General features: G+C 38.4%; 1 protein-coding gene across 3 annotated transcripts in view; it reads right to left on the reverse strand.

The window, feature by feature from the left end:
* SYT1 (synaptotagmin 1) overlaps window positions 1-23,917 on the reverse strand; it is a 357,422-nt gene that overhangs the window by 82,827 nt on the left and 250,678 nt on the right. For 2 of the 3 annotated variants that reach the window (XM_027896088.1, XM_027896087.1), the window contains 2 exons: window positions 13,686-13,870; window positions 895-1,017 (listed from right to left, as the gene is read on the reverse strand). In XM_027896088.1, coding sequence (XP_027751889.1) covers window positions 895-1,017; window positions 13,686-13,870 — 308 coding nt within the window. The remainder of the gene's footprint in view (window positions 1-894; window positions 1,018-13,685; window positions 13,871-23,917) is intronic. The other variant, XM_027896089.1, reaches the window with a different exon arrangement.

The following is a 23,917-nucleotide window of genomic DNA, read 5'->3' on the forward strand; positions in this document are numbered from 1 at the left end:
AATAAAAAATAACTGGGATTTAAGTTTAATAGTAATTTCTTTCCCTAAACAAGGAAGAATTATGTGGTTTTGATTGAAATTGTCAAAAAATGAAATGCAGGGTATGTGCTCTCAAGTTTACTGAAAGATACGCAGCAGAAGTGAAGAACTAAGAAGTGCTGATGTACTCTGTACCAAAGCACTGTGAATTTTAATGTAAGGCTGTGAAATGGTATAATTGACAAAAGTCATCCTTTGCAAAGAGGCCAGGGAGGGGAATTAAATATGAGCTAGTTCAGGATGTGGCCAGACCTGCTAAGTAGGTCGATGTTAAGTCTACATCACATTACAGTATCTATTTATTCTGAAAACTTGGGTAATTATGCCAAAGTTTGGTCTTACCAGCTTCAGAGCAGGGTAGTGAAGGAGTATCAGTCCTTAACTTCTGGTTCAACTGTCCTGAGGTTTTTTTTTGGGTACTGACCTGTTTATTTGAAGTTTTATTCCAACTTGCTAAAAGACACATAGTGAATCAACTTACCTTTACGTCCCTCTTTTTCCTTCCATCTATGTTTGCTTACATTTTAAATACTTGAAGGCTGAAGCTACATTTTAGTTTCTGCATGTACACTCCATAATGTAATGTGAGTGGACATTGATTGGTGATGTCTTAATAAAAGTTATTAATAACCATGAGATAAAACTGTGTCTTCAGTTTTTGATTACAGGTGTAACACAATCTCCAAGTACATTCAATATCTATTTAGTAGTACCTCTGTAATGAATATTCTGTCTTGCTTTCTCCCTCTGTGCAAGCAGCAAGGATTTCAGAAACATCTACTGTAACTAAATGTATTACTTCATTCTCCCCTTGCACACATAGAAATGAAATATTACAAATTGGTTGCTTCAAACCTGATTGTTTTGGAAGTCATAATCCAAAGAATATTGGATTTTCCCTAGCTTCTCAACTTCTTTGGGTTCTTCCTTCTCTTCCCCATCAGTCAGCCCAGTCTCAGCATCATCATCCTTAAGAGCCTAGAAAGAAGGAATGTAATATTCATAAATGAGGCAAGCTGTTAAGTACCAGTTTAAAATAGATGCTGTGCTCAAATCTATTTTAAAGCCATTAAAAGCAAGCATGACAGCAGAAATTCAAATATGCAGTTTACATATATATTAATACTTTCTGGGTTGCTCAAGAAGACATTATAAATCAGCAAGCAAGCAATGGAAGTAGGAAGAAAGCTCCTTGGACTATAACAAGCAACGATTGTTATAAAACCTGAAAGTAGAAACAAAATATCATCTCAATTTAAAAAAAAAAAAAAAAAAGTTCTTCTGGGCTCAAACTGGCTCTTACAGAGGCACAAGGAGGCAAACATGCTATCAAATAAGCAAAGTCACGCATTCATTCAACTTAAGAATATCTTGGCAACATCAAACCTGGTTGTGCATGCTGTGAATTGTTTGCATTTCGCAACATGTTTCTGTAAGACTACTATGATCAAGAGCATGTGCTGTGGATGAGTTCTTCCTACAATCATATGCCAAACATTTTTCATGTTTATTTAGAATGAATATGGAAGCAAAGTTTCTACCATGCCATTAGCAAATGCATGTTCCTCCTTTTCCCTCCCTCCCGAGACCAATTTCCTTTTTATTCATTCTCACTATAAAGCTTGGCTGAACCAAATTGATTGCAAGTTGATTTTAGTTTGCTAAGAAACAAATACAAAGAAATACAGAACGGCTTATATATTTGTCTATGGCATAACCCCCTTTTATTTTTTAAGGATACCTCAGTTATCTTAGATTTTATATATAATTAAAATACTAAATGATATTTTTTTTTCTGTACCAGAAAGCAGAAGTATTTGCACTGTGGAAAAGGTAATTGATACAATTATTAAATCATATGAACAATACCTAACTACATAGACCTTATTCCAGCACATTTTTACCTGAGTAAGAACCAAAAATGGGCAAAAGTGATGACACGAATAGCAAAAAATTGTGGAAAATGTGAAAGCAAAGTTGTGAGTTTCAAAACAAAGAATCAATACTTAGCATTCATCCCCAATTGCAGAATTGTTATTTGCATGTTATAGTAAACAGTATGCTTGTCTATAACACCCCTATCTGGATGAAAGTTCTTTCTACATGGAGCTTCTGCTTGCACAAACAAGACTACTAAGCGCCAGAATAAGATTTATTCTCTCTTTTTCACAATGTGATATAGCTTTTAGAAACATACAGCATTTCTAAACAACGGGTTGCAGCTGGGACTCTTTATCTGAAGAGACAGCAAGTCCAGAAAGTAGCTATATGCATGCTAATAGTGGCTGAAGAAAGAATGAATGTGAAAGCATTAACATTGTCACTCAGTCCTGAACACAGCAGGGGCCATGCAACAGTTGTGTGGGGTTGGAAAGAAGAAAGATTGATCTCTGAAGTAGAAAATGCTATTTTTCAGAAACCAGATCTAAATTCAAAAGGTCAGACTCAAAACTGTATGGTATTAAGCAATTATTTCTCTGCTTTTCGAAACAAGCGAGAACTTCTGCTGGCACAGTTTAACTGAAATCAATGCAACAGCATTGATTTACGTAAGTTGAGGCGCTGGGTCTCAGGTAAATATCTGAATGTGAGTAAATGATTGACTTTTTACTAGGAACATAAATTACAGTGTACCTGGATGAGACTGGTGGGGAAGGTTGGTAGTGGATGAGAATCACCTGTGAGACTGGAAGAGTAATCCTTTTTGAACTAAACCATTTCTATTTGGAAGGGCTGAATTGCCTGAAATGAAATTTGGTTTGAGACATTTTAATAGCTGAGCTGCTGGCAGGTTCCCTGACTGTAGCACAACATTTTTGTTAGTTCAACAAGAAGTGTTGAGACACTTGAAAACTGACAGGCTCTTTGACAGACCATATGTGGGACTTTCAGGATATCGAGTGATGTGATTATGCCAAACACCCTTGCTTTCACTGGTAATAAAAATAACCTTAAGGTTTTGTGATCATACAGAAAGAAGATGTGACTCAGTCCAACTGAAGCAACCAGATTTATCTGAGCCTGGAGACAACAGAAAGCTGTAAGTCAGGGTGGGATGTTAACTCCAAGATCCACTGCTCTGAATTATACCAGTAATGTCCTAAAGGAAGACTCCATGACAAAAGACTGACATCCAGCTCCAGTATACTATTGTTTCTGGGATAAGTATTGGACCTTCTGCTGTTCCATCTACTTTTGACCTGGATTTTTTTGAGAGGATTTTTTTTTGTCCATTCCTGAGGAATAAAAATGAGAATGCAAAAAGAACCTTATATGCTAATTTCTAGGTATATGGAATTTGTAACCGCTGCATCAAGCCAATAGTATATATCCACACTCTCTAGGAGAGCTATATACTCTTTTGCAAAGCTGATGAGTCCAGGAGATGACAGACTGGTGGGTAAATCAAAGTGAAAAAAGTTCTTACTCTGACTATGGAATGTATAATAGAAAGCTAACATCCCTCTTGCAAAGGAGTTTTGAAGTGCAGGCAGAAAACACTGTATGGCTGAGAAACTCTTCTCCACAGGTTATGAGAAGCCTATTGGAAGGTGAAAGCTATTTCCAGAGGAGATGGAAAACACTGCATGTTACTGACATCAGCTGAGGAGCTACATGATTCTTCTTGACCTTGACTCAGAAACACTGAACTGCAAAGAAAAACACTAAGAAAGAAATAGTGTTTGGATATGAACAAGTTGTGGCATGGGGGAAGAAATGACAAATTATTATCTCTACAGCAGTATGTAAATAACAGTTTTTACTGTCAAGAGAGAAATTTGCTTTCAGACTATAGGTCAATGCTTTAAGAAGAAGAAGTTGAGTCAAAGGAAGCACGGGAGTTTCTCATGTTTGATTCAGCTGCTGAGTTTCAAAGAGGAAGAAGAATTGGATTGCTTCAAAGTACTTGAAACACCCCAGAGGGATTTTAATTTTGTATTGAGATTCTCTGAAAGATCAATATTTAATAGAATAGTACTGCAACCCTCAATTTATAGCACACTGTAACACACTATATTGTGTCTTACTGATGTATTGCTACAATCAAAATAAGCAGCTATATTTTATTTGTTTTAGAAACAACAGAATATTTTTAATTATAAACCAGCTTTTTCCTCAGTTCCTCTTCAACTGATAAACTGTAATCAGAAAGCCTGGATTTAGATGCAGAGAAACATAAGCCTTGCCTTTCCTAGTATTTCCTTTAACTTCATGACATTTTAAATGCTTTTTCTGTGAAATACATAGCATGGAAATGCATTATTGCATCGTGCTGGAGACCAGGTTTATCTCTTCTAATTTGAGATGACTGCTGAATCTCACTTAAATGGTTTCTTCATTTCTGCATAACATATACAGAAACACACAATAGTGAAACATCTATATCCTTTCACATGTGTATAAGTATCTGAAAATGTATCTTATAGGTAAGCAGATGTAGAAATGTACAAAAAAAAGTGTTAATCTAGTACAACTATTACAAGATGATATATCTGCATCTAATGTAATCAGCAAGTGGCAAAAGTTACTTTGTGCCAGGGATTGTAACAGAGCCACATAATATACAATAAATGTTTTCTTAGACCTGGAAGACAAAATTAATTTTTGAACCACCTCTCAATCTATATTTGAATGAACTATGTGAACTAGTTCTAACCAAGGGGGCAGACATAAATCTACGTATGGCATTAGGACTCTCTTTTCTGTGCCATATTTAGTTAATTGTTTTCAAGCTCATCTACTCCACAATGATTCTTATAACAAAAAGGGCTACATTACAGCAATCTAGGATCCACTGTTCAGTCTGCCGGTTGTTTCTTCCACAACAAAAGATTAATGCATCTTTTGCATTAAAAAAGGAAAGGAAACCCAAAACTCCTTGTAATTGCAGCTCTGCAAACTCCACATCCTTCAGTGGGTTTTTACATTCCTGGGTTTTGTCCCCCTCTTATTCCCCTCACCGACAAGTCTCCAGTGACACTGCCTCCTGACACTGCAAACATTCCTTGCTGAGTTCCACCAAAACCCCTGCACCTTGCCACTGTGTCTACCCTACTACTATCGACCACAAAACAGAAAAGAGATTCTGGGGCTTAAATCAACTTTATGTACACTTTCATTTAATCTGTCCCTAAATTACGTGTAGAAAATGGGAGTGTCTGAAAGGGTTTTTGCACACTTGCTCTGCTGGTTGCCTCCAGATACCACGTGTGCAGAAGCTTCAGGAAAGCAAAGTGGGAGAAGACTCATGTAACAGCTGCTGGGGGAGCAAGTGTACTTCCTTGCCTCCTGAAGAGAGAGGCAGAGGCCACAAACATGTCTGAGTCTCCAAGAGGATGCAAAGACCCACAAAGGTGTACTTTGGAATTTGATTCTGGTCTCAGTTATCATATTTATGTCTAGTCAATGACTAATTTATGTCACAAATTAATTAAAATGCATAGTGTCTTTCACTGTTATATGTAAAGAAATGCTTTCATTAACAGTTTTTAGTGTTCCTTCCGTGCTTTTAAGGAAGTTACCAGTAAGCAGAAAAGAGAGACACTGGGAAGGAAAACAAAACACTGACTGCAGCCTTTAAGTTTGTTTGTTGCATGGTGCATCCTGCTGTCTTGAGTTCTGTCTCCCCCTGCCCCATTCATCACTCCTTTTGTTCACATGGTGAAGGGGATATATTTTTAACGTGAATGATGCCCAGTCCTCAGGTTTGTGCAATGCCTGCTGAGCTGAATAGAAGAAAACAATATGATTTTGTAGCAAGAATGTTCTGTGCCATGTCCAACAATGAATTTATCAGAAAGGCAATTTTTCCTCCACACCTAGGAATGATTGCATTACCACTAATGGTGGTGCCCCTCATCAATTTCTTTCACATTCAAGAACACCATAATTCTCATCTGGCCGATTTTTATCCTGAGGGAAAATAAAAGCCTTCAAAAATTCCTGTCTGATGCTCTCTCACAAAGCAGAAAAGCCTGCAATTGTAACATGTTCTTTATCAGAGTCCCTCAGAAGGAAAGGCAACATTTCATTCATTCAGCATCTGCTTTCTCTCCATGAATTAATTCAAGGGGCATGTTGTGCCTGGGTTTCCAGTGGCTGAGCCAGGCTTGGGTCATTGTGAAATCTACTTTGCCATTTGTAATAATGTTGGCTTCACACACCAGCCGTGGGCCACGCTGATGCACAGAAGGAGCAAAACCCTGCTGGTTTCAGCATGCAATGCCTTGACATTACTTCATTGCTTGTTATACAGTTTTTAAATGGTCTGTTGGGTTATTCAAAAGACTTTATTTCTTTAGGAGCCCTGTGACATGAAGTCATCATGTTCAGCTTAAAAGCTTACTGAATTGTTGGGTACTAAAATACTAACTTATTCTGGTGCAATAGAAGGATACAGAAAATGCTGGAGGTGTTCAATGTCAAATATGAATACATATGTTTAAGTCAGAGATGTTAAGCTCACAAATCAACCTGTTTTTCTTGTAGCCAGTGTTGGCTGAAAAAAGATGAACCTGATCTCAGTCTGGGAGCCTATTTTGGAAGTCCATCCTGTGGGACAGGGCTCTGCTTTGAAAGCAGGGCCCATGTGTATGAACTAAATGCAGTAAGCCTTTCTGCAAGCATGCTGCCATGCTCTGCCCCCACCTTCCATATGGCAGGCAGTGCTGGGTTGTGCTGAGCAGCAGGCTGTGAGTAGGAGGCAGATTTAGGCTGCTTGGCCAGTGCATACTGCTCCATCAATTGTTCTTCATCCTCCTCAAATGAACGGCAGCAGGCCAGATGGAAGAATGCTTTGGGACAGAGCTGGCTCCTTGACAGGGAAGGACCACTCAGAATACTACCTTTGAGAAATCTGTCATACTACATAACTAGGACTACATCTATTTAACAGTGAAAATTAACCTAAATATAGCCAGACATGATTTACGGAGTGCCACATTGATCTGTGGAGAAAAAGTTGGCACAGCCCTGTCTTTTGGCTTAGTTCCTTAAAAAGAGATAAGATAATGCTCTGACCATCCTCTAAATAGGATTTTATCAAGTATCTGATATTCTCATGCTTGAAAGTTATTTTGCTATTCATAGTTATTATTAATTTATTATTAAATATTCCCAAATATTTAACTTTGAATTATTTTTTTTTAATATATACCTCATTAAAATGTGTACATATACATTTGAAATGCATACCTCATTGATATGAACTGCTGTTCCTGTTGTAGGTTATGCATACCCACTAACTTCAGACACTTAGCGTAGGAGTTTAGTTCTCCATGCAGTCTGTGGATATAGGAAAATGTCTCAAGAGCGGGATTCAAATCACTTAATTTAGGGACTAATTGCATATTTCCTAGACTCTACTCATTAGGAGCCTGCAGGCTCTGGTCTTGAATAAAGAACTCAAAATACGGGCTGCTAGTCAAGAGAACACAAGAAATGCCCTTGACAATGGAAGCTTCATTCAAACCTTCAGTATAGAAACAAGACATGTAAGAAAATGCACAGGATTTGTTTCTTCATATAATCCTAACAGTACAATAGGTTACCAGAGAAGTAATAAATTAATTAATTTACAGAAAAAAAAAAAGTTAAATAAAAAAGGAAAAACAAACTCAGGAAGCACACAAAGCAAGCTCCTGTGTTTTCTTGGGAGTGACTGAGAGGAAGAGACAGGAATGCAAATAAGCCCCTCTTTTGTCTCACAGCTATTGCTTCCATATTTTCAGGCTTCTGAAGTCTAATATAAATCCAAGTCTCAAAAGCGTTTAACAGAAAACCTGTTTACAGTACACAAACGCTCATCGATAATATTTTATATTTATAAACATGTTATTTTCACATTTTTCAGGAAGTTTTATGCATACTGCACAGTTGTTTTCTGAGTCAGGTGAAAAAACAGGACAATTGGTCAACCTGAAATTGAATTAATGTAAAACGGGACTCAGTCAGTTCATTTTGACTGCCACAGTATATGTACTGGGCTTGTTTTCTAAGCAAGACTTGTCCCCATTGTTTCTAACTAACTTTCTACACTGTAGTGGCTCTGCAGCACACATTGTCTTTCTGAGTGTGAATTAGGATGTGTCACTGCATTGTGGATAAGCCACAGTGAGCATTAATGTCAGCATGGGCTGAAGATGCCAACAAATGGGAACTGGCATGCTGATACCAAGACAGGTGGCACCGTGGAATAAATACACTCACTATTCTCTAGGCATTCAACTGGGAAAACAAACAAGCAGACAAGCAAACACTGCAGAAGAAAAGACCACTGCCAGCAACAGAGCTCCAGATCCTCAGAAAGATCCTCTTGGATTATTTCTGGCAATAAAGGCTTGAGTTCATTCAAGCAAAATCTAGGCTCTCTAGATGTCAGTGTGGATTTTACTGAGTTAAGTTTGGCTATCATCTTCACGCTGGTGGGTAAATGCACACTACTTTGAAATATTTCAGGCACCTAACATTAACAAGTTTGTTTCTTCCATGTTTTGACTCCATGAGGGCAAGGGTGTTTTTTGATCAACAGCTAGAATCATAAGGTGAATTAGTCTTAGAAAACCATTATATATTGAAGTTAGGTTAGGTACAACTGCAGTTCTCACAGTCATATCACTTTATAACACCTGCTATTAATAGAGGAATATTAATCAGAATATTCTGATTAAACTAGTACATAACCTCGATGAAAAAGAAAGGCCTATGTAAAGGAAAAATAAACATTCAGAGAAGTCATGTGGCAGACTGAAGGCCACAGTAAGTCAGCAGAGCCAAGAATATACTCCTCATACTCCAGGCTGTAGTACATACACCTAATCCCAAATCTCCTATTTCACCTAACAGGTACACTCGTAAGCCAAAAATCTTTCACTAGTGACAGTGTTTTAGCCTGATGCAATGAGAAAGGGTTGAGCTATTAAATCTCCTTTTCCACAAATGCTTTGTGCCCTAATAAAATGTTCAGAGAACAACAATTATTCTTCAAGCAAGACGGCTAAATTTTAGTAATTTCTCAGTGCTGCTGTTCATGACTGAAATCATTACGTCTATTCCTTTCCTTAGCCCACAGGCTAAGCAAGAATTTTGCTGCACCAATATATTAAATTCAGAACAAATAAATCAGCAGATATTTTAGTGTCTCTAGAGCTGGGTGTTCAGGGGTTTATTTTTTTAACCCTGAAAAAAAAGAGTAGTGGGAACCACAAGGGGCATTAGTAGAGACTGGAAAGTTCTAAAGATGAAAACTGTGATGGGAAGATCTCAAACTAAAACCACTCAAAAGAGTTTGGTATGGAGCACTAAGAACTTACTGCGTGGGCACTGTATTGAGATAATGTGAGAGCCCAGAGGAAGTTTCGTGAAGTAGCAATTATTTTAGCAACACTTAGAAACTAAGACAGTAAAAATACACACTGCTTTTGTCTACTTTTGATATGGTGACATTTATACAAAAAAAAAAAGAAAATAAAATTAGCAAGTTATTTTTATGTGCTGATCAATTTTAAACTTGAGCTTTCTGGTACAGGTTGAATTAATATTTTAATCATAGAAAGAATGACAACCTTTTTTCTTTCACCTTACTCTAGCTTGCCCCCAAATACACACCCAATCAAATAATGCCCAATCAATTTAGTTCAGCCTTTTGATGTTTGTATCAAAGCTACTACATACACATCTCTGCTAAGGAGACAGAGTTGTCAGAAGACTATGAGAGCTTTAGACTAGGTGTGTCCAAATATCAAAATAAACCTACCGCAAGTGACAATCCAGAACAGTCATGAGACACAAACACAGACAAGGAGGACATAGGAGGAAGAAATAAAAATTAAAACATCCACACACAAACATTAGTAAAAAACATGGAGAAATGACCTTTATATAGTAGTACATTCACTAACAATTTGCCTCCCCTGGAAGGAATCTAATCCTCCACTAGAAGGAATCTAATCCTCCCAGTGGCCCTTGGTGTAGTTACATACTCTACTTGAAAAAGTTAGTCTTGCTCGGAATGTAAATGGGTCTCAAGACTGAAAACTTAAACTTATTTTAAACTCACCTATCACTCTACCTCAGCTACATTTGTTCATAATCTTCACATGAAAACAGTTTCTCATCTAAAGCTGTATTCAGGGCAGTGGATGTTTTGAATCACAAGTATTCTAAGAGACAAAATTTTTTTCCCCCTTTCTGTAATATCTATCATGTGTGACTTTTGAGCTGACTGACTGTATGTCAAAAGGATCTTCAATTATGTCAAGCTACATGGCTCTATAATGATTTGGCACAGATGTGCAGGTGCACATGAGTAAATGTAGGTCAGAAGTTCTCTTTGACAAACAAATCCAGATTAAGATAAAAATTATGTATTTTCAGGATCTGATGCTTTCAATTTACCAAATGGCACTCCCTTTCAACTTTGTGTCCCAGGGGAACTAGGATCCTGCAAGATCCCAAGTGCTTATCAACTGTTATTATGCACTCTTAGCTGAAGGCAGAAGGTTATTCACACTTGCAGGTTCAGGCCTAACAATGACTGAAGTAAGTTGTTTGTTTTTTGACAACATTTCAGATACTTGGTACCGTACACTGCCCTTTATAATGGCATTAGATTTACATCCTGATCTTCAATTACTTTTTTTAACAATTTGCTTCTTTGAATAGCTAAAAGGCATTCTTGATACTCCATTTTCTATTTTATACCAGAGCCTTTAAAGTGCTTCAGTTCTCTTAACTGAAATGTGTTACATTAGCATTGCACTGAGTTCAGCCAGGTAAATTAAAACTTGCACTGATAAATCAAGATTAACCTAGAATAAAAAATCCTTCATATGGACAAAAAATGATAGCCAAAATGTTGCTTTAAGAATTAAGTGGGTAAAAGTTACTGAATACCTAGTCAAAATATGTATACTGTCAGACTGTTAGGAATGAATTTAAGGTGTTAATTTAAGAAGTCTGGTTTTGAAATCTCAGACAATGAAGAAAGTTGGCTGGAGAGTTGCTGAACTACTTATTAAAGGTCTGACATTTTCATCAACTGAGAATCTAACCTTCTTAGGTTTGACTGTTCAAAACAAATCATATTAGTTAAATCCTGAAATGTCTCAGCAAAAGTAGGTTTGAATAACTATACAGTGTATTTTGAATGGAATCAAAATACATATCTGTACAACACTGCAAAGTGTGAGCTCTCTTTGTAGACAAGAGACACAGAATTCAGCTTTTTATCAAATGTTCCTATGAAAAAGATGCAAATGAAACTCAGTATTAATTACATCATGTAATTTTCCATGTGAAATACTTATTTTCCAAGAATCCATGGTCATTTATCCAGGTGCTAATGAATATAATTAAAAACACTTAATATATTATAACTACAACAATGACCTCACATGATATGGAACAAATTCCACATATATATATCAATCAACAAATTACACATTATTTCTCCTATGAAAAAGTATTAGGTTTGTTATCATTAGCAGAACATAACGAAGTTTTCAAGGCATTTTTCCACAAGCATAATCAAAGCATTTCTTCAAGTTATTCTTGGTTCAATTGGAGGAGCTGGCTAACAGTAGCCTAGGATAACCCAACAAGTGATGATCTATGCATTGATGAGGGGGTAATATCTCACAATTACAAAATATCTCAGAACAAAGTAAATCAAATACAGGGAATCTATGAATGCTAAATTAAAGGGCTTTAAGACAAGGAATTCATTTCACATTCATAATATGGAGAAAAAAAATCCAGTATAATACCTTCTTCAAGGGAAAACTCAAAATTTCTACTCCGATGGTTTTTGAGCTCGGCCTCACTAATCTTTCTATCCTTGGAATAGCTCCATCTACATTAGTGATTTTGTGTACTGAGGAGGTAGTTTTCAGCTGTGAATTTGTCTTGTGCTGATGTCACACACTTCAGTATACCAGTGTGGCGCACAGAGCATCTTCTCTCCAGGAGGAACCAAGGTTGAAACTGCACACCAGGAGACTATCTGAAATATTCCATTGGCAATGAAGATGCAAGGGTCTCCATGTTCAGTCTTTGTCCTCTTGTCTCATAATTGAACCTGAAAATAGCTCTGATAACTCTATACACTTCAAAAATTTATCCATTATTTTCCTCCCCTTATCTGAGCTCCTTTCTGACTCTACTCATGTGACCCAGCTGCAGGTAGTCATCAGGTTTGTAAGGCTTCCTCATCAGGTTTGTAAGGCTTCCTCATCTACTCTCCTGATTTTGCTCTTCCCCTATTACATACTACATGCCCGGAGAATGCTAACCTGTTCCAGGACTCTTAACACTGGCTGATGAGCCACACTGGTGGCTTTTCCATCACTGAACAGTGGCATTTCACCACTTTTGTGAACTGCTCCATGGGCCTCTTTAGGTACTGTACTCCAAGCTTCTCTTCTTGGATCTTGTCCCTGATCAGCCAGCCCTAGTCCTCAAGTTCCCAGCTTTGACTAATCAACCTACCTTCAGCCCAGCTTTCTTCTACACTAGATCCCAACTTGTGGATGGAACTGCTTATCTTATTCTTGGTCATGCCTTTATTCTCTCTTTCTGTCTGGGTAATCGTTCCTGCATTGCTTTAGCTCAACTTCACCAGAAGTCTTGGGAGCACAGATATTGCAATATCCTTACAGTTAACTGGCTTCTACTTACAAGGGTTTGCAATGCAGTTCTCTAAATTCCTTCAGCACTTCCTGTTTGAAAAATATAGCCCTTTGTTTTCTTAGCTTAGGAAATCTGTAAGCTATGAGGACAAATGTATACTTCATATTTATTTCCTTATTCTGCTGCTTATTTCCAGGAGTTTGCTCCCCGAAGGGCAATGCTAAAACCCTGTCAATAAAAAGCTTTATTTTCTTTCAGGAACATATTAGTCAAGTCTGCAGCTCTGAGTATTAGGTCCTGCAACCTTCTGCTTCTCTTGCATGAGGTAGATCTGAAGGACAAGTTTTTCTGCCCTTATGAAAATGATGATGCTCTCAAAGGGCATTGTACTAATCTTCTCCTTCATGTTAGTCAGTTGACTTACAGATCTAAGTATGGCCTGTTTCCTTTACTTTACTCCTCTGTTTACTCCTCTAGTAAAAAAAGAATTTTTCAAACATCATGCTATTCAATATCCCCGTGCTTTCCCCTCTTGGTTGTTTTTCCTTGTTTCTATGACTCTCCTTTTTTTTCTTTTTTTTTTTTTTCCCTATGGTATTGTTCCCTTCTCAGATGAACTTTTGTGTAAAAAGAGATTTAGAGTTCAAAGCTACTCATGTAAGTTCAGAAATACTGTTAGTAAGATATACACTGTACTAGGTCCTGGTCAAAGTCACTGTAGTGAATATTGCACACATTTGCTTCATTTTGCAGGATACCCTCGATAAACTTGCCCATTCCAGATGAGTCATTATATGCCTGCTCATGTTTTTTTTAACAGAGCAGGGAAATTTGCTCACTGCTTCATCAGAGATGCCACACCCAGGTTCATCTGTTGTGATGCCACCAAGAAGACGCTGTCAATCAGTCCCCTCTTCACAAAGCCACTACTGAGACAACAAGCACAACTTTTTCTGGACACATAAAACAGAAACTTTCAAATGCAACCCTAAAGTTCACGAAAAGGAGAGGTACTTTACCTGGTCTTTCATAGTTTTCCCTAAATCTTTAACATCTTTCATGTTAATAGCATTCTTTCCTCCCTTCTCCTTTCCCTTCTTCTTGTTCTTCTTTTTGAACAAGCATTTCTTACAGAGACAGAAGCAGCAGGTGAGGATTAATAGGACTGCAACTATGGCTATGGCTATTAAGGCCCAAGGTGGCACTAGAAGAGAAAAAGACACACACACAAAAACAAGGTGGAAAACTGTTAGTAGGGTTAAATTTATAAAAAACCCACATTTCTCCCACAGATAAGCCTTCTTCCATGAAAATGACTTGCAGAAATACCTGAGGTCCTTTCTAAAACATCCTGTCATCATTTATATATTTCTCCCAACTGAGCATTTGCACATCAAATGCCAATTTAATGTATCTATCTATTTACGTGTCTGGTGACACATATCAAACTCGTAGCTATTTTGACTCATCAACCATCTGAAAACAGTATATCCAAAATATTCACACTGCGCAGTCTGTAAAATGTTAGGCAATTACTCGTTTCTTTCTTTAATCATCTCTCCAACCCACCTGTCATTGTGTCTGAATTGGGTGGAACTCACTGGAAATCTCCCTTCCCTGGAATGGAATGGCATCTGATTCAAGAAGTCAGTTCTAATGAACAGCCTCTGCCCACTGCTGCACTTGACAGACTCGCAGACTCCTTGAAACAGCTGCAGGTCAAGGTCACTAGTGAAGACTGCTCAAGGACAAAGGACTGTCCAATCCAAGGGCATTTGCTGTATTCGTCATCATGCCCTTAACGCTAGCAGTTTCAGCACATAGCTATGTTCTCACCTATACTTTCCTATAAACAAAAGCTTGTGTTGTATTTTTCACTTAGTCCAGGATGCAGGCCATGGCTGAAGCATGAATAAATAACAGAGAACACTTACCAGGATAAAATGGTCTTGTTAAAGATCAGAATTTTTGGAAAAAAAGGAATTAAGATGACACTTAAACACAAGTACTCCAGAAGGCAATTATCTTCATACAAATCAGTTTTAATGACCACTGATACCCACATTTAACCAGAATACCTGACAAAAATTTAAATCTAGTAAATTGTCATTTCCTAAAAATCTTGAAATGCACTCAGGCTATTAGGTCTGCAAGATATTCACTCAGTGCATTACCTAAAGGTCTCTAATATTATACAGAGCAAAGCCGAAGGATGAATCAAATCTGACATGTTGACGTCAGTGAATCACAAAAGGGAATGGACATTATAAATAGAGAAAATTAACTGCCTAAAGGAACTAAGCAGAGTGCAAAGCATTCACTGCAACTTCCACTACAAATTACCAGTTCAGGAAGACAACAGAGCACCTACACCTTTCTTACTCTATATTTAAGTAGTTTTTTTTCTTTTATTCAAATGTCCTTAGTGACAGATACAAAAATAATTCCAGAGAATAGTTAAAAAATAATTTCTGTAACACTTTTGTGCCTCCAACTGTTCATTAAATGCAGCTGCTATAAAAGGGAAGCTGTACCATATGTAGAATAAATGAGAACTGATTACTAAACGAATGTTAAGAGACAAACAGTGAATAGATTAACAGCTGTTTATGGGATGTATTTTATGAACTCAGCAGCAGCAATTCTGCAGTTAAAGTTGCATTACATTTGCACTTATCACAACTTAAAATCTGTATTTCACGCATTAGTATTTCATTTTGCCTTCAAATCTAGTAGCACAAATGATTCATCTAATTTTTTTTTTTCATCCAGTATGTACAAATGTAAAATCACCTTTCACAGGCACTGTGTGCTCGACTCAAATTCTAAACTTCAGGTATGTACTCAGTCTGTTAGACACCTAGCATCTGAAACAGTATTTACATAACACTGTATCTAAGCTAATCCACAGGAGTTATGCCAATACAAAATGAACGATGTGCCCAAATTTATCAGCCTTTTGTTTTGCTGACTTGTCAACAGTGCCTTAGGCATGAATATGGGGAGCAATAAGAGTATGGGATGGCATTGTGCCAGCAGGATGCACCGTGTGAGGAAAGAGAAGAGGGACACATCAAATGCAGGTGAACTGCAAGAGCCAATGGGTTGAGGAAACAGGGAATGTGGGTGTTAATAGGATATATACATATGCATCCTACAGATGAAAAAGCTTGTGTAGGCAGTGAAGTCAGGTGCCTTTGTGCTAAAAGTGTTGCGTGTCAAATTGTGTTCTGGCACTGCTGCCTCCGTTCTCTGGAGCATGAACAATGTAGGGTGCCTTGGGGAGCATTTGAAACACTTGCAGATACCTCAGCTTCTTTTTTTATAATGCATTGTCTGCTTTCATCTGTTTGTAATTTAATTTCACCCAATAGCTCCTGTGATGCAATTAAATGATCATCAAATTAATATCTGAAACACCAAGAATTATGCAGAAATCCTTACTTATCTCTTCAGAGGAAACATGCTTTTTTTTTTTTTATTAAACTAAGCATAGGCACTGAAGGAAAAAGAATGGGGTAATACAAAACATCAACATTTATGAAACCACTTCAAAATTCAAGTTTGAAAAAGCAAAAAAGAATATTCTTCCCAATAAAAGTATACTATTTGTGTCAGGAAATGGTTCATCTGAACATTGCCATTGACAGAGATTGCCCAATCAATGTATGGAAATATTAGATTTAAGACAAGTAAACACAATTATCACTGGCTTTCAAGGCATGTTTGTTTCCTTTCAAAAGCATGATATAAATAATTTTAAAATAAGAAAACATTTTACATAACATGGACAAGATTTTCCAAAATTACTAAAGACTTCGAGAGTTTTCTTATCTGTGCTCCACAATTTATGACACTGCCAGATGAGCTTGAACTCTGGAAAAAGACAAGGTTTTAAAAGATATTCTTCTGTGAAGTCATTTCAAGGTGGACAGACCAGAACGAAATGACTGAAACCATTAGCCACTTTGGAAGACTCATTTGCAGCCTTTAATTTTTAACCCTATTTTTCAACTATGACTAGTATCTGCAAAAATCTTATCAACAGCATATGAACTTTCTTGTGTTATGCACAGCGGTTCATTTTGAGGATTCATATTGGGAGTATTCCAGTTGGACTTTACCTACGCTTATACAAGATTTTCAAAGAATTAAATTTTTCGGGAACCTACAGTTTGAAGACTACCTCCATCTGTATTATACCAGTTTGATCAAGTTCAGTAGTGCAGTTTGAAACCTGAGGAGGTCTTTGGAAATGAGCTATTGGAAATATGGCAGACAAAGCAGGGTGGTGGGTGACATGGAAAATGTGGATCATGTCCCAGGGACCAGGGTGTCAGGGAGCCAGAGAAGCTTCTTGTACAACTTGTCTTACCCGATGCTTGCACAAGGGGGTGCTTTGAAACAAGCAATACTTACCTATGTGACCAAGGAAAAGCTATTGGTTTAAGGATAATTAATATGTGTGTAAACTTTCTGTTGTCCCAGTGCTATTTTCTTTGTTCTAATCCTGTGGGAAAATACAGAATACTTATTTTGAAGAAGCTGTCATGAATCGCTATGTGATTTGGAGATTCTACAAAGCTCTTAAAGATAAATCTATAGGAGGGGATCTGCTCAGCAGCAGTTAGTAAATAAGGTCTTGAATTAGTCTTATTGATCCAATCCAGAGTATGCTCTAGGACTATGAAATGCAGGAACAAAGCCTATTTGTAAAAGGAGAGTGTAGGAAAAACGAAACACATGGCTTGCTCCTGAACAATAGCAAGGCACCAAAAACAGTAAGCTCTAGGACTGTGTTGATAATCGAGATATTTTGGGTACCAATTTTGCATACTTCACTCATGCTGAACAACAGTCAAACATGGATGCAGCTAAAGGAGATGTGAGCTATCTCATCCTTCCACTAATGCCAGCCAGAGCTGCGTGCATAATGTGGGTTATTTGATGAATTTGATACAGTTCACAAATACAGCAGCTGTAATGCACTTGGATTATAATTTTATTATAATTTTATTATTTTTGCCCTGGGAGTGCATTTACAAGGCGTATCTCCAGACCATACCCGTACACCCTGTTTGTACTCATGTTCTGCAGCAATCTGGGAGGGCACAATGGAGCGAGTGCAAATATAGGCTCTCAGCAATCAGCTAACAGTGCTCCAACTGCAAAAGGCAGCATGACCCATGGCAGCAAATCGAAACCTAAGCACTGCCCCCACAAACTTTGCAGTGTGGGGCTGGGTCCTCAGGACCAACTGCTTTGTTTTACTGACTTGCTTCTACTAAGCTGTACTAAGTTCAGCTTGTGTCCCAACCTGTCATTAAATCTTGTTTCACTGAAAATGCTAGATACAAAGGAAAGGATGTATTATTGAGTTATTCAATTTAAAACCCACAAACTTTGTCCTTTACATAAAGATATCCTTACTTGGCCTTACACAAAATACTTGAAAAGGTACAAGCCTTGGGTCTAAAACTGACATTCCCATTAGATGATCTAAAATTATCAAATGCCTTGGAGGCCATTTGACTGCAGAGGAAAGACTGTAAGGGGGAAGTCACAAAACAGCGTAACAGCATCAGTGCTACAGTCTGTGAAACAGAACAGAGTCCTTAATTCTAATGATTTTCTTCCCTTTCTGTGTGCAATGTCAGAGGAAATTTTACTAACTTAGAACCCAAATAGAGGGAAGGTCAATGAAGAACTAAAGAGCTGAATTAACAAGTGAAGACTTCTGTACCAAAAATACTGTTCACTGACAACTTCCAATTAAGCAATTAAGCATAACCATTTAAACTCTGACAGCAAAGGACTATCAGATGATGGTAGCTTCCATATTATTCTGCAAAGGAGTCCCATGGCATGTAGGAATTGATAAATATTAATAATCTATGTTTCAGAGGGGGCGTGATGTTTAACAGGAAACTGCAACTGCCAAATAGCTGTATGTGAGGTGCATTGCCATAATCTAAAGTTCTGGTAGCCTGAACACGGGAGTACTGGCACTTTTAATTTATTAAACCATAGTTTTATCTTAGCTTTTTGCACTTACAGTTTCTAATCAGGGGGAAAACTCCCTATATAGACATGTTCAAACTTTTTATACAGCAATTCCCCAGGGATCAAGTTATGGGAATCAATTTGACGTTCATTAGAAATTACCTAAAGAAAACGTATTGAGAGTAAGGACCCAGGTAATGGATACCACTATCAGAGCAGAAGGCATACAAAGATGATCAATGTAAAGAAAAGAAAAAGCTGATACATGGTAAAATGACTTGTGAAATAGGAAAAGGGTAACTGAAAAAACATACTTACATATACTGATGATTCAAATACTAGCTTTCAGGCTTATACAGCTACATTTCCAATTCAAACACTCTTAAGTGTGACCTCTTGTTTCAATAGCATGTTTGCAAAACATTATTTTTACTTTCTTATATTTGCTGCAAATTTTTTTATGTGATTATTGATGCTACCTTTGATCCATCACTAGAAAGAACCATTACTATATAACTTAATGAATGCTCTCAGGTTGACATTTCGCCACCCCTCCTTTATTTTTTGAGCATGTGCAGTTGCCTAAGGCTATCTCTATGAATAGTTTATGGAAGTTACTGAAGCCTTAACTGAGCTAAGAGATGTGTGTTCTGACAGTGAGAGTTCCCCACATGCAAAACAGTCTGTGAAAGTGCACTGATCAGATGGGTTCACTTACTGAATATACTCTTGCCTATAGCTTCTTTCTTAGACATTATCATGCAAAATTATCCAAACTGCATATGACTGAACATTCCAGTCTTTGCAAATCAACTGACACTGGATTTAACAGTAATCCTTGATATGGCTACAAATTTAATCGAGGTGTTTGGGCTGTTTGAGAATATGATGCACCTCTTGTATGCTCATAAAGCTGGAAGTATAAAATGACTAAGATATTTACCTGAAAGCAAAACCATACCTACTATTGTAATTTGCAGGTCATTTATGTTTATTACTGCTGGTATTAATTCATCTTTTAGGGCATATGATATGTTCTCTGTTATGGCAAAACACAGCTACCCAATAATATTTCTGCTTTCTACAAAGCAGAACTATTTGTCTTGTTGGTCTGTCTCTCTCTCTCTCCTTTTTTCCAATGTGTTTCGCTGCCCCTCTCCTCCAGCTCCTCACTGCTCAGTCTCATCAGCTCCTCTGGCCCTTATCTCTTGAGACACATGAGGCAGAAAGAGAAAGTAAGACAGAGGAGTTTCCAGATGACACATGATGGTGAGGCAGCCTGAAAGAGGAAGTGAAGCTGCTGAGACATCTCTTTGAAGGAATTACCTCACAGAGATAGCAAAGGCCTTCAAGCTCAAATGTCAGGTTTCATCTGTATAAAGACTACAACGAAAATAGTTCCTCTGTTAACTTGCACATGCCCTACCATTAATCAAAATGAAATAGAATATGAGCAAAGGAGTGTTAACACACCCCTACCCTCTCATGGCTGTGTCACTGTTGGTTTGGGCCACTCTCTTGGGCTTGTTTTCAGCTCGGCCACCAATGCACAACTTCCTTGGTGGCCACAGGCTCCTCAGGAAGGTCCCTCCTGTGGTCTCTGGCACCTGGCTGTCCTTCCCAGCAGTGCCATGTTTCTGTGGAGATGCCAGCTCTCCTCTTACCCTCTCACAGCTCTCAGCCCTCCTGCCTGCTCCTGCCTCCCACTTCCTCCAGCAAATATACCAGTGGGGTATATTGTCTTTCACAGAGGGCAAAGGAAGAAAGCCCTTTCCTCCATTTCGCTCTATGAAAGATGATATATCCCACTTGGCATGCAACTGCCCAGAGGAGGAATCAGAATCCTAGCTTCCTGCTGCACAGCATGTCCTTGGGAGTGACTGTAATGCTGGCCAGTGTGACAAAACAGCTTTTCCTTTCCAGAAAAACCTCCAGGTCACTTAAGACAGAAAATAGTGTAGGGAAAGGAATGGATTTGGTGAAAGATGATTTCTAATCCAGCAGATAATAATTTTAGAGTAACGATTCTTATCAGTTCACATATCGGCTGCCATAAAGCTTTTAAAATAAAATAAGTGAATTCAGGATCTAGATAATTGCCAGAGTCAGTGCTGGGCACATTGAGCATCTGGGAAAGATGAAGAAACCTGAAGCCTCAAACCAGACCTGGAAGCCAGACAGGTTTGCTGAAGACTTTCCAAAAACTCTATGTACCAACACCAGCTGAGGCCAAATACTTTCTAGAGAAGGGACAAAATAAGGCCAATATTCAACTCTGACAAACAAATCTGTAGAAGTATGAAATGACTGCTTTCCATCATGTGGAATTCTATTTTGTGGTTAAAACCCCTTTCACTTTTCTTTTGGCATACAAAATATATTGCATTTCAAACTTAAATTGATAGACTAAAGAAAAAAAAATCAGTTAAAGATTGTCTGACATGGGACTAGAATTTTCAAAGGGACAAAATACTGGAGTCATATCAATTCCAGGACTCACAAATTGAGAGAATAAGCCTCAAAAGTAATAAAATTGATGGGAAAAATCAATTATGCCTATATATGTTTGATTTTCTTGTATATTCTTTCTTGCCTATATATCTTTGATTTCCCTGTATGCAATGAACACTAGTCTTAAATTTTTTTTTCAGTTTTTGAACATTTGGAGATGTTATTTATGTCACATTTTCAAGGTTCACCCTGCAATTATGAGGGTCAAGGTTGTATTTCAGTTTTCAAAAGTGGAATCACATTTCTTGCATACTAGAATTAGTCACACATAGTACATGTGAATGTTATAAATTCCCACATGAGGGAATGCCTAGGCTGTAAGAGCTAATTTGACACATCTTTATACAGGAATAAAATCCTTTAAAAAAGGAACCAATTTGTGAATTCTGACAAGATGAACTTACAGAAACTCTGTCTGTTTGCCGATGTTCAGTTAACATACCCAATCTTAACACAGGATGCTTTGACATGATGACTTAGGAATTAAAAGAGAACAGCTACTATTAAAAGATAACAACCATCGGGGTAATATACTAAGTTCCCACTGAAAGTAAGAACCAGTTTAATTTCTTTCTAAGATTTATTATTCATTTAAAAGGTCTCAAATAAAAATGTCTCATACATAGTAATTTTCATCCATAGATCACAAAGTGTCTTAGAAAGGAGGTAGGTAATAATATCTGAACTGCACAGATGCAAATGCTCATATATACAGAATAAAATTACTTTGGTTAGAACACAGAAAACACTTTGGAAGCACTGGAGCAGCAAAGTTCATGTCAGCTGCAGCTCCTAGGCATGCAAGTACAAGTACAGGGAGCTAAAAGCTGGAGGATGCCACGAGCACAGTGCAAGCAAGGGCACCAGAGAGCAGCTTAGGTGCAGTGGCAACCTCGGATCTCACCAGAGGAAGCACCTCAAGCGCCACCTTGGTGTGTTGCACAATGCATAGGCCCTGGTAGCACAGAGGCAATACAAACTCACACCCAGAAGGAACTCCTCCAGCACATTAGCTTTGTGTGCCATGTGTGGCACCAGAACCACGCATTCATCAGAGGTGCCCTATATCCTTGCATCAAGCCCCTCAAGGCTGTAATCTTTCCGACACATCTCATTGGCACCTCAGCTACTGCAATGCCAGGAGCCTTGCTCAGTCCTTAGGGCATCTGCTTCACTCTGCTTCTTCCCAAGCAGCAAGGTCAGAGGACCACTTTCAGATTTTCTGCATGGATGTTTCATACAAAAGAGTGATGCTGCTGAAAAGGAGTGAAAGGTGGCCCTTCCTACCCTGGTGTGGAACAGTTACTGTCTGCTGGGTAATTACTGTTCCACAGACAGTGTAATGACATGCCATGCTCTGAAAATATTCCAGCCTTGCACTGTGTTTGGGACTTTAAAACGTAATTTTATCACTACAGATCACAAATAAAGAGACTTCAGTTTAATTTGCTGTGCTGTGCTGCTGTGGCGAGTTGATCCTGGCTAGATCCTAGGTGCCCACCAAAGCCGCTCTAGGCCTCCTCTTCTTAGCTGGGCAGGGGAGAAAAAAATAAAACCAAAGGCTCCTGGCTCAAGAAGGACATGGAGACATCACCCACCCATTACCAAATATTAAAATACCTTCCCCCTACTCTCCCTTCTTCCTGGGCTCAGTTTTACTCCAGATTTTCTCCATCTCCTTCCCCTCAGTGGTGCAGGGAGACAGGGAATGGGGTTTGTGGTCAGTTCATCACACATTGTCTCTGCCACTCCTTCCCACCCCTGGAGGAGGAGGAGTTCTGCTGCTTCAGTGGGGGGTTCCTCCATGGGAGACAGGCCTCCACAAACTTCTCCAGTGTGAGTTCTTTCCACGGTCTACAGTTATTCACAAACTGTTCCAGTGTGGGTTACTCCCATGGGGTGCAGTTCCTCAGGAGCAAAATGCTCCAGTGTAGGTCCCCCATGGGGTCACAAGTCCTTCCAGGAAACTTGCTACGGCGTGGGCTTCGCTCCCCATGGTGTCACGGTTCCTGCCAGGAGCCTGCTCCAGCCATGGGGTCACACCCACCTTCAGGTATCCACCTGCTCCTCTACAGGCTGCAGGTGGATCTCTGCTCCATCATGGACCTCCATGGGCTGCAGGGCCACAGCTGTCTCATCATGGTCTGCACCATGGGGTACAAGGGAATCTCTGCTCAGGCACCTGGAGCACCTCCATCTCCTTCTCCTTCTCCTTCTCCTTCTGTCCTGACCTCAATGTCTGCTTCTTATTTAAAGCTTTAGAAACAATCTTTTTTCTTTCCTGATTCCTGATTGCCATTTTATTACCCAGACAGCAATACTGCTACCAGAATCCATACACTGGGATGAAACACTGAATTATGGGATAGCACAGAATAAATAGAATTCCCTCTTCATACACACCAAACTGATGAACACATTGAAACAGGTCTGCTGCTCCTCAGCTTTGTTGCCAGCTCAGATTTAATTTCCCACCTCATTAAAAAAAATCGGGTAAAATTCTCAGTGAAATTCACTTTCCATGTGAAATAAGGTCAAATGTAAAAATGTAAGGTACTTCTATTTTGTAAATAATCAAATTCTTTCTCTTTGCCAAGGTATGACATCATTTCCTTTAGGACTTGATCTTTTGCCTCTATCCATTATACAGCTCAGCAGAGCCACAGTATTGACTTTGAACAGACACTAAGCAGGTTCTTAATTTTATTTTAATCCAGCTCTCAAAAAGGCCTGTGAT

This window comes from Empidonax traillii, unplaced genomic scaffold, assembly GCF_003031625.1.
Source record: "Empidonax traillii isolate 1590-97213 ecotype Southwest subspecies unplaced genomic scaffold, ASM303162v1 scaffold477:size924519, whole genome shotgun sequence".
In the NCBI taxonomy this organism is placed as follows: Eukaryota; Metazoa; Chordata; class Aves; order Passeriformes; family Tyrannidae; genus Empidonax; species Empidonax traillii.